General features: G+C 40.1%; 1 protein-coding gene across 1 annotated transcript; it reads left to right on the top strand.

Moving 5' to 3' along the window:
- The first annotated feature begins 5,639 nt into the window (after nucleotides 1-5,639).
- Nucleotides 5,640-10,076, top strand: gdf10b (growth differentiation factor 10b). The gene is made up of 3 exons (XM_010742900.3): nucleotides 5,640-6,302; nucleotides 7,588-8,504; nucleotides 8,633-10,076. The coding sequence occupies exons 1-3, from the start codon at nucleotides 6,014-6,016 to the stop codon at nucleotides 8,822-8,824; spliced, it is 1,398 nt and encodes a 465-aa protein (XP_010741202.2). The 5' UTR covers nucleotides 5,640-6,013; the 3' UTR covers nucleotides 8,825-10,076.
- Nucleotides 10,077-12,389: the final 2,313 nt, after the last annotated feature.

Here is a 12,389-nt window from a genome sequence, read left to right as displayed (position 1 = left end):
TGGGCTCGTCTGTCCTCTCTGTCCTGATGAGCACCCCAGGCAAATATTCTGTGAATGAGAGCATATTTTGGGGGGCTACACTTCCCACTTTGCCCTCTGAAGGAGAAGGAGAAGAAGGAGGTGGTGGAGGAGAGGTGACTCACCCATGATGTCATACGAGATGAAAAATGTTAAACGAGTCTCGATGTGTAATAGAGGACGTGAATTTTGGCCACTCTCTTGGTCTGGTACTTCTATTACTGTACAACAACACTGGATCTCAACCTGTTCAGCCTCAGTGAGTCCCAAAATAAGATTTTTTTTGTTGAGTTGAATGGTAGCAGACACAAAAACAAACACAGTAATCAGGAGAACAGTTTATTGAAAACCAGTAGCGATGTTCAACACAATAGTCAGAGCTTTAAGGAGCAGGCTCAGGGATGGTGCAGAGCTGGTGGTGGGAAGAAAAAGGCCCACAGAGATCCCAAAGCACACGGAGATCAAGGTTAGATTAGAGTGACAGACTTCACAACAACACAAAGTTAGCTGCAATATAGTTACCACAATGGAGACTGAAGTATCTGGCAGTGTCTGGGAGGTGTGCAGGTTCATTGGATGATAGGACCCAGGCGTGGTAGTGATTAGGCAAGGTGAGAGGGAAAACTGCAGGCCATGCCCAGCAACACACCCAAACAGAGACAGACCAGACATACAAACATACAAGGGGAAGAGGGTGGCTGTAGGGAAGAGGCAAACACATTGAGAAGATTGATTCCACTCTCATGTTTGTACATAAACTGCCTGTAAACAAGAACATGTCACCTTTGCGCCTCCGTTTTTGTACAGATTAAAAAATATATAGTGAGTTTATTAGTGAGCTTTGGAGGTGTCGGTAGGTGGATTTTGTTATATTTGGTCAGAGCCAGGCTAGCTGTTTCCCCTTGCTTCCTATCTTCATCCTAATCTAAGGTAATCGGCTGCTGGATAAAAATTTAAATCCACCTATAGCACCTCCAAAACTCACAAATGAATATGTTGTATTCTGTATCTAATATGTTGTAGTCTCTATAACCTTGCTGTGGCTGCAGCAAGTCACTGCGATAGATAACAAACACTCCGTGTAAACCACAACTTGTCATGTTTTTCATGCTTCATTTTTTGTACAAATTCTAAGATATGACGCGGTCATTTGAGAGCTTTAGAGGTACTGGTGGACGGACAAACAAGACTGGTATCAGTGTTCTCAGGTAACTTCTGCTAATAAAAAGTTTTTTTTGAAAAAGAAAAACTTTAACTGTCTAAACCCAGGGAACATAATGAGCTGAGATCTTTCCAGCATCTATACCACTATTTTATTCCTAGAAGTTAAAAACTCCTCATGGAACATAAAGCCTCAAGCTCATTTTAAAATTTGGGCTTAAACACCTAATAATGACAATTTTTTCTGTGTGCAGTCTCCCTCTCTCTCTACACTCTCTACTTTGTTTAGTGGCTATATTGGTACCCGGGCTGACGTGTGTGGGACATAGAGCCTGGACATGCTCCTTTGATCTCTGGCTGCAAAGCCACGATAATGAGGTGACTTTATGATCATTGAGAATTTATGCTCATTGGATATAACAGTTTTCAATGCAACAAATTATGAGCCTTGTCCGTCTAAATGTCCACTCTGACTTTTTCTCCACTTCTCCTGTTGCAGGAAAGCCGTTAAGTGAGAGGTCTCATGAAGTTTGCTGTGGGTGTGACAAGTACTCATAAGGGTTTAAATTACCTTTGAAGTGGCGGCTAATCACTGTGGTGAAGCAGTTTTGGCTCAGTGGCTACAGCTGTTTAACCAGAAGAGTGGATATGGAGCTCGGGCCTTTTGGCACAAAGCAGGATGGCACATTGGAGTTTGATATTTGCTAGCCATGTTTCCATGAATGTGTTTTGATGCGCATTTGGACGTATCGCGTAAGAAACGTTTTTAAAGGTTTTTACGCTCATTTGAGGCAGTTTTTGCCAAAAAGCAAGGGTTTGGCAGTCAGTAGCAAGGCGATCGTATGTACAAAAGTGAACTGCAAAACATCATGACCTCAATAGTGGGTGAGGATGAAACTCGTTTCTTTATCCAGACTTTAATAGCAGATGTGTGGCTTTCTCTGTTTTGGTTATTCTACGTGATGAATTCTGGAAGAGCCTAGGAGGTGACAAAAATGTGAACTTTAGTCAGAGACACTTACGTCAATTAATTGACCACTTACAGCAAATGTTAAAAACTGATGGTGGAAAAACGGAGCTAATTCCACATACACATGAAGAAAAAACACATACATGTGAGCACATTAAGGGAGGAGGTTGGGGTGGTAAAAGTGTGTCAGCATATGGGAAGCATCAGGTGAATATAGTCGTGCTGTACATCAGCATGAATGTAGTCGGTTGATTGTGAAGCTTGGATGATACAGCTGATGTCAGGAACTGCACTGCTCTGCCTTAAAGGACAATATGTTCACTTTTCTTAAGCTGCAAATGATGTAGACCAGAAATCTACATTATGTTAAGTTCTTTAAGAAACCCTTTTTTGCAAAAAAAAAAAAAATTCAAAAATGAGTTCTTTAAGTCACAATTGCAGCACTTTTGGTGCTTCGAAAAACTTTTTATATTCAATAATCTACTTTTTTTTCCTTTTAAAAGTTCTTGGTCATGCTGATAACTGCTTCTTTAAATGACCTTCCACAGCTCTGTGGTCTGGTTTTGATAAAAACCAACAAAGGGACAGTTTGAACAGCTTTGGCTCAGCATAAACTAAAGGCATCTATATGTCATGTAACATGTAGAAATTATTGTGGTGTCATTTCCAATAGAGAGCAATTATAATAATAATAAGAATACTTTATATAAAGTAATAAATAACTCATTAGTCATTTATCTAATGTTCCATTTAAAATTAAATATTTAAACTCAAATTGTTATATATTGCACTTTGAATACACTCAGGGACAAATACTATTTACACTAAGAACTTGATAATAAATGGTTCTTTGAAGAACCAATAGTTCCCTGCAGGACCAAAAAAGGTGTACATATATGCAGAGCAAAATTGTTAGATTATAATAAATGACATTGTTTTTTTGTGATCCTATAGGGATTTAATTACAACTTTAAAATGTAAATTCTCACTGCAGAATGGAGAGAACAAATAGGTAGCTTGTTGTTGCTGTCTATAATGATTAATATGAGTATTTTCTGATCTGCCCCCAGGTTCGGTTAAGTTTAGGCACTACTGTGGGTCATGGTTAAAAATATAATTGTTGGTAGCAGATTGATGTGAACAGTGGTCTCCAATATCAAAGTCATGCCCTTTGTGCCCCCAACCATCTTCTCTGACCTCCTTCTTAAGAGGTTTTGTGGCGCTATAACCACTTCAAACTACTTTCAGGCCCCCAGACCCCAAGGGACCAGTTGGAAATTAAGACTTGGCCACTGTTGCCTTTGCAACTCTCAGAGAGAGGAGTCATTATTCACATCATCCACAAGACGCTGTATGTCAGAAAACATAAGCATTGGTTGTTTTAGATTGTTTTTACCAATGCTGACAGTCATTTCAGTTGAACTGAACTCATCTTTTACCAATTTCACAGCAATTTATTTGGAAACCACACATGAAAAACTTTTTCTAACCCCATTAGAACCAATTAGACAACCTCACGCTGAGTGATAACAGAGTTTGGTAGCTCCCTGGGTGGAGACCGATGTTATCTGGCTCCTTCGTTGATGCAGCACGACCTTTAAACACACCAGTTCAGTTTTACTAAAGGGGATCCCAGTCCAAGCAGAGTCCTTTATCTCCGATGTGAGACACGGTGGTGTCAAAGAGCCCCTTGTGATCCCCCTCAGGACCAGTAGGAGGTATTTTAATAGCTGTCTGACCCGTGGTGGCTCGAGCTTGTTGCCATCTCTCTTACAGGGAAACTATTGTGCCGCACAGAAAGCCAAGGAGAGCCTAAAAAAAAGCTACGCGGTTCGTTTTCTGCTGTTGGCTGCTTGTCACTCATCTTGACTAGCTAGCCTGAGGCTGAGATAACCATCTATGGTAAAGTCCCCGCACACGGTAGACTTTTTAGAGGCTTTAAGTGCTGGATTTTCTTTAACCACAATTTTTTTAAAACCTCTACTAAATCTAACCATGTTGATGGGGTTGATTTTACTAGCTCACCAACTGAGTTCACCAACTAGCTCTGTTGAGTACTCACTACTTCAACAAGCCTTTAGCAGTGGCCATTGTGGACACGTGGATAATTTTTGCCTTTATTGGATAGTGACAGCTTGAGACAGGGAAGGAGGCAGGAGAGAGAGGACGACCTGCTGGAATCCAGGTAGCTAAGGTATGGACTCTTTGGTACATGGCACTCACTGAAAGTGTTTTTTGCTGTGAACACCACTATGAGGGAATTCTCTATTCTAGCAAGCCATTGGATAGACGTACTTACTTCTCTCCTTAAAATTCAGAGGGGCTGTGTGTTTGTGTTGAGGAAAGCAGGCGCCAGGTCAGAGGATAGACACAACAGATAGATACTTAACATAGAAACCTCTACAGAGTCAGATAACAACCACTAAACGGAACATATTTCCTTGTTTGTAGACTGACCAGTTGGCAAATACCTCATGCTGTCGACGCAGTAAGTATGATCATTTATAGGCAGAGTTGCATCACTGTCCTGGGGGCACATACAGCCAGTGAGGACAGCTTCTTCATAACTGTCATGACAAGTGTTTTGATAAATCCTCCATTCTCCTTCATCATGCTTCAATAAACCTTTCAGCATAAGACATCTTGGACTCCTGTGTATTTTCTCTCCACTGACTGAACTGACCGTTGATGGATAAAATTCTCCACAACAGCCATAAATTAAATTCCAGAAACACATTTGGGGAGAAGGCAGAATTATTAGAGGTGAATATCTCATCAGAATCACTTTTGTTGGCCAGGTTTGTGTTCACATAGAAAGAATATGACTCCGGTTTTACATTGCCCTCAATGTATATAGACAAATGTAGCTATGTGGAATGTATACATCCAAAGAAAGAAAGAAAGAAAGAAAGAAAGAAAGAAAGAAAGAAAGAAAGAACGAAAGAAAGAACGAAAGAAAGAACGAAAGAAATCTCAACAATGTAAATATCAATATTAAAGTGCTATGTTCAGATATATCTATATATATAACCTTTGTAGATAGTAAGTCAATAGCATGATGGCGCACAGTGCATCTATTTTCCATAACAGCTTATCCTTATCAGGGTCTCTGGTGGTTGGAGCCGATTCCTGCTGAGTACAAAAGACGCTGCAATAAATTTGATTTATATAGCAGGGTTGCTTTATGTGCATGAGGTGGGTGGATACGTATGACAGTACAGTATGCACAGCATGTGTACATTTGTGTGTGACTGATGATATTTACACGATTATACATAAAGAAAAGTCTACATTTGCAGCATTATTTAGGCATGAAGACACAAAAAGACAGATAATGATGATTAATAATGGATTTATTGTTATTTTTTATGTTAAACTTGCAGATATCAAACCAACATCTTTGTTCTCTGACACTACCTGTCCCTTTGACGTTTCCTCCTCTCTCTCTCTCTCTCTCTCTCTCTCTCTCTCTCAGTGATGGAGTGCACTGATGTTGCATATTTACACTTCAGGTTTAATATTCTCGTGGGATACGTTTCTGTTCTTAACTTTGCTCCCAATCAAAACTCGTAAGCAGTTCACCTCAAAGGCTCCATGTCTCTCGTTGGCTGTGCTGCTCCGAGGCGTCACCATCTGTCATCCAGCAGCAGAGCTTCATGTGTGCGTCCTCCCCCCCAGGTCTCCTCCCATTGTAGAAACAGCTGTAGACCGTGAACCGTGGAGTGCGGGTCTGACACGGATTACCTGGATACAGGCTTGAAGTCTGGGTGGGCATCAACCAGCGAAAAAAGTAGCGTTTCTTTGATTCTTTTGACTCTTAAAAGTTTCTCCACGTTTCTTTCTTTCTTTCTTTTTTTTTTTTTTATGGACTCATTTAAGAGAAGTTCAGCCATGGCGAGCCGGCTTTTTCACACTCTGCATTTATTACTGATTCTGGAGTTGAGCTGGGGTAAAGTCGTATCTGAGGATCTTGGTGAAGCCGTGCGTCAAGGTGCAGATTTGCCACCGTCTGTGGAGCAGCGCGTCTTTGCGCACGAAAGCGCAAACCGGGACATGGTCTCCATCAACATGTTCAAAGTGTACGAGAAGTACACTAAAGAGCCGCAGAGCCAGAGAGACGGAAACACCGTGAGAAGTTTTAAAGCTGTCCCGAGTAAGTGACTAATTTCTTAAGTCCTTAAACAAAGATTGATCCATTCAAAATTAAATAATAGTTACTATTAGGTACATTTCTCTCTGCTTAACTAAAACAAACTCAATTATCTGCAGGTATTTTTGTGAACTGAAAAATATTGATTGAGAATTCAGTTAAAAGGTCTACATGAGGCTTGAAAAAGACAAAACATTTTATGTTTTTTTGAAGTGGTTTATTTGTATTTTTGAAACATGCCTTTGTGTCACTCAAGTCATAATAATTCAACAGATTTTTGTTATTTTAATAAATAGAAAGGTGAATCAACATAATAATCTATCTGTATCTGCCGTATATTTTTATTATTTTTTCTTTACAACTTAACTTAACAGTTTTATATTACATACTTCAATGAAATGCAAGATTTATGGGCCTTATTTAAGTTCTTTTTGTTGCACATTTAATTACAGATCAATTTTTTACAGACTGAAAGTTTTTTTTTTTTAAATCAATCTCATTAAACTTGAAAAGTCCAATTTTCTAGATAATGTCTTGAAAAAATATCTGATTTTAATTATTTCATCAGTGTGACACCCTGAATTTTTTAAACGCAGAGCTTTTGTCACACAGCAGCTCTCACTTCTCTTTAAGGCTAAACATCTTCACCTCTACGCTCCGTCACTGTTCAGATTTAGTGAACTGAGGCACATTAAATTTTGAGTCCTGTTGGTTGCCCGGTAGCTCCAACAGCTTAGGTGTTAGACAAGAGCCTATTATCACACTCAGACACCGGCTGCACAGAGAAAAAGCCTCAGAGGAGCTCTTTTCCCTGTAAGCATTTCCATATGCCTGCGACAGACCTACTGGACCGATCCAATGTTTGTCTTTCAGGCTGTGGTGGAAGTGTGGGAGACAAGGTTGAACTTCAAGAGTGGAGCGATCTTAGGATGAGGCTTTTGGTCATGCGTGAAGCAGGCACTTGAGCTTTATATTTTCCATGCTGCTGCTCATGGTAGATCAGATGTCAGATGTGTTGGATGCTGTTATTTATCTCATTCAAACATGCCAGAATGAGATGATAGAGGAGAAAAAAAAAGAAGAGAGAGGGGGAGTTCAAGGCAGCAACTTGATCGCTTTTGATAAAACATCTTTATGGTTGAACCAACAAGCACATCACTGTTCCTGAATCCTTTTTAGATCAATTAGAAAAAGCACGGATTCGTTTACTCATTCGTTTTTTTAACCTGAAGAACTTGTTTTTCTCATCAGTCGTCTCATTCTTCTTCTAATTTCTTTGATTTCCCAGGAGTTGTGCACGGCAGAGACGTGTTCCAGTTCAACCTTTCCTCCATCCAAGAATCAGAGCTCATTCTCTATGCCTCTTTTCATTTCCTCTACAAGCGGTCACGCCACCACCAGCGGCCATGGCGTTCCCGAAGGCCACGCCACCCATCCAGCGGCCTCCAGTATCCCTATAATTCCTCCCCACAGCTCCTCTTCCACGGGTCGTCCCCAAACTCAGCTTTTGCAACACCACTGGGAAACATAACTCTGGCTCCTTTCAAGAAGGGTTCTTGGCAAACAAGGGATGTAACGGCTGTGGTGAAACACACCAGAGATGTCAAAGAGCTTGTGGTCAATGTGGAGTTCAATATGGGGTTTGGGGCCTCTCGAATGCAGCAGAAGAGTCTTTACGGACAAGAGCACCTCTCTTCAGCCAACCTGCCATATATCTTAGTATACGCTGATGATCGAGCTATAGATGAGCCCAACAGCGTGGCCATGTCACTCCAGCGATATGGGTCCTTCCCCGTAAGTGAGGATGCATCCCCCTCAGCTTCAGCCTCAGCCTCGAGGATCCGGAGGGAGCTCCATCTCCAGATCCAAACCAATGACATTCCGGAGGTCCAGTACAACACCTTGAAGAATCATGAACTGTGGCAGAACACGTATTTCCCAGCCAAAGCCAAAGCATCAGGGAAACATCAGGGAAGGAAGCAGGGTCAGGAAAGCAATGAGGGCCTGGGTAAGCCCCAAGTGCTGAGCTTCGATGAGAGGACAATGAAAAAGGCCAGGAGGAGACAGTGGAGCGAACCCAGGGTTTGCTCCAGGCGCTACCTTAGGGTGGACTTCGCTGACATCGGCTGGAGTGAGTGGGTTTTGGCGCCAAAGTCGTTTGATGCCTACTACTGTGCCGGGACCTGTGGATTCCCCATCCCTAAAGTGAGTCAGAGAAAGTTTTGTAGAAATGTTTTCAATCAAACATTAAAAGTGTTTATCTGTTGAGTAAAGAAAAAGGCAAACCACTACACCACCACACTAATTTCTCTTACTACCATTCGTTCCCTTAGGTTGTGCGTCCTTCCAATCACGCCACCATCCAAAGCATCGTCAGAGCTGTGGGAATCGTCCCTGGTGTCCCAGAACCGTGCTGCGTTCCAGAGAAGTTGAGTCCCCTCAGCGTCCTTTTCCTTGATCCGAACAGGAATATGGTGCTAAAGGTTTACCCCGGCATGTCTGTGGATACCTGTGCCTGTCGATAGGGCTGGAGCCACCAGATGTGTGATCAATGAAGATATTATAAGGAGAACGTACATGTAGACTCAGCATATATCACGCGGGCATTTCTACATCGGAGAAGACAGTATTGATGAGGACAGCTGAGGATAAACTGATACGACTGGCAGGGCTCTAGTTCTTGAGTCTCGATTTGAGAACTCTTTACTGAATCTTGGGCTAGTCTCTGTCATGATCGGACATTGACTCATCTCTTGCTTATCTAACTATTTTCAGATGTGGTTTTCTCCACACTGCATTTATTTCTCTCCCCTCATCCAAAAGCAGTTTAAAGAAGTGCACTTAATACAAACCTGTGTATGTAACGGTCCTAGATTTTCGATATATTGACCAGCTGGACGTTGAAGTTAAGTACTAAACTCCTGCAGGTGGATCTTCATCTCTGTTGATCCTTCATACGCTCATTCAGTCGTTTTCCAGCACATATTCACTTTTATAAAGTGATTTGCCTGTTTTCTTTGACAAGATAAGACTTGACTTTCTCTTGTCTCAGCCTCAACTCAGACCTGGTTTAGGAATTGGTTTCACTCAGCTCAAAGTCTGGGTTTCCTCCTGACGTCACCCTCTGCTGCTTATCCCTGTCTTTGGGATTCACCTGAATTTTGGATAAACTGATGACTCACAGACTCAGGATGGTCTGAGGGACACAGAGGCTTACATCCAACCAAATTAATCAACTTTTGTCATGTAAATACTGTAGTTACTAATGCAAACTAAATGGTACAGTGACGCATTATTGTCTTTGGACACCTCCCATATGTTAGCAAAAAATGTTATTCATGCATGAGAGGTAATGTTTTCTTTAAACTATATTTCAATAGTCATTTGTTTATATATTGTACATAATGACACCTACTGAGATTTATTGTACCACAAACAGCGAGTAGCTTGTTTCGTGTTTCAGCACAGAGGAAAACGGTGCGTTGCTGCCACCTGCTGCGCATTTTGGGAAAGTTTAGGGGACTAAAACATTTTGAAGGAAAAAGTTGTTGTACTTCCTGTGGCTATTCAGTATTTCCCTTTAATACATAAATACTGTTTATCAGAGATGACATGTACAGTTTGTAATAATAGTAAATTTCCATAGTAAATGAAAAGGGATAAATGTATCCAATCTTATAATTGTTAAAAGTGTATTTGAATAGTTATGTGATGTGCCCTTTAACATATCATAGATATAATGTATGCCTGGTAAGGAAATAAACTGAATTGTACATACGGGTACTTGGTGACTTTATTAGGGTTTATTAAAAAGTATATAAAGCATATACCGAGATATACCTACATTACTAAAGCCTGTATATACAGCATTTTATTTAAAGTTAGGCTCATAGCTTAGTTTATTGATGTATAACGCTAATCTTGAAAATATTCAACTGTGCTAATAGCGTCCTTTCTAAAAAAAAGCAATTAAAAATCAGTGAAATATGATTATATTAGATTTCATTAGTGTTCTTTTTTGTTTTGTATTTCACCTGTTCACATGTTCACAAGCCAAATATTTTTCTCAGGAGTTGAAATGAAAAACAGAAGTAAAAGGAGAGTAAATGTCAGGTGCACAGAAATATAACTTCCAATGAATGCTGAAATGTTTGCTAACCTTAATCCTTATCTACTTTATCCTAGTTTATAGTTTCTTCCTCTGGTACCTAGAGTAGCCGAATAAATAATAATGCTGCTTTAAAGAGCTGTTAACAATAAATTAATTGGAGAGTTTAGACATTACATGACTGTCTAAATATTGTTTGAAAGACTTTTGCACCCTAATAAGAAAGAAATTCAAGAGGAAACACTGCAATTCTTGACTTGAAAACAGAAAAACTTGAATACTGGAACCAAATACTGACCATTGCATGCCTCAGTCTAATATTGATATCAGTCATCAAAAACCATTGAGTATAGGCCAAACTCTAATATAATTTTTATAGGTTTTTATTGCATATTTTTCAACCCAGTAATTTGGCTTAAAGTAATATGACCACAGATTTTTCTCAGTCCAGTTTCCCCTGCTGCGTTTGTTTCCCTCCTGCATGCCTACATTATTTGCTGTATCCATGCCAGGAGATTTTGTCGTCGCCTTTCATCACTGATTGACTCCATAGAGGGGAACTCTTAAAAGCTTGAAAGGGCCACAATGAAAGCATTTTTATGAAACCCGGCATGAACCAAGTACTGAGTGACTGCATGGGTGAAAGACAGAAATTCCAAGATAGGCCGGATTCAGGCCAACGTCCCCAGACACATTGGCTTGTGGTTTGGGCTCAAACCCCCCACAGGAACAAGGGGCAAATCCCATCATCCATCTAGGACATACAGGATGTAGTGGTGAAGGCCACCAACATAATTCCTTTGTTCCATATGCCAGTAGTGTGAAATATGCTCCCATGACTATCAGATTTTATAGATTCCCCACTATAAACCTATATATCAGTTCATGAACATTTTCCCATGTGTTGTTCCTAACACTCTGTGTCTGGCTGTTCGTCAGTTTGAAGGACCCCGAACTTCAAAGAAAGTGATATATTCTTTGTTTCTTGTTTGCTTGGAATAAACAGAAGAAGAACTTGGTATACCCACCATGGATGTACAGAACACTAAGAGTACTACTTATGCTGGACATTGCAGGAGACAGGGTGGTCTCTGTGAAGTGCAGTCAGAAAACTAGTATACCACAAGTATTCTTCCTTCTTTTTGCTTTCATTTTAACAAATACAATCCATACATACTGTAAGTCAAAACAAAGCTTAGTCTGTTTTTCCTGCATATCACGAATCTAATAACCTAAATGAATAGTTACTGAGAAGGAAGACGACTGCCGTCAAAAACGGTCTAATTGTCCATCTGGAACAATAAACAACAACTATGATACTAGTCAACACAACATGCCATATTAATTGTGGCTGGCTCTATTCAGCTGCTCAGATGTTTGTGGCAGCAGTGACCATTAATGGAAAACACTAGTAATTCACATTGCAGTGGAAAAATAAGGATCCTTGTGCGTCCTGTTTTGTTTGCGCAGAATTTCCAATTTTTGAACTCCTGGTGTTGCTGTACTCAACAACTCCAGCTACAATGCTAATATCACTAGCAGTAGATAGCCACCTTTCAGAGATTCAAAAAGTGTTTTTACAACCTGGCATTTGCATCTGCATGCTGAAATTTTGCAAAGTGAAAATATTTTGTCTGGTTTCGATATGAGGACATCATCCTTCAGTTCAAGCCCTGGTTAACAACAGTGATTGGTCAATGCAGCTAAGCTCAACAAATCTGGATTTTCTAGATCCATCAAGAGCTATTGCAACACACAACATGCACAAAATGTGTGTGCAAAAGGTTTTTTCTGCATTACTGTGAATACAACTTTAGTCTTATTAATTGGTATTTAATGAGCCTTGGATTCAAGTGTCAATAATAAAAGAAATTCAAAAATTAAGAATATAATAAAATATATCAGAAATTATATCATTTTAATTCATAGAGCTACTTGTTGCATTTGTGTCTGCTCTATATCACTAACTGGTTTAAGTTTAT

The sequence above is a fragment of the Larimichthys crocea genome, chromosome XVI (genome assembly GCF_000972845.2).
Source record: "Larimichthys crocea isolate SSNF chromosome XVI, L_crocea_2.0, whole genome shotgun sequence".
NCBI lineage: Eukaryota > Metazoa > Chordata > Actinopteri > Sciaenidae > Larimichthys > Larimichthys crocea.
This window is presented reverse-complemented; position numbering and strand designations above follow the sequence as displayed.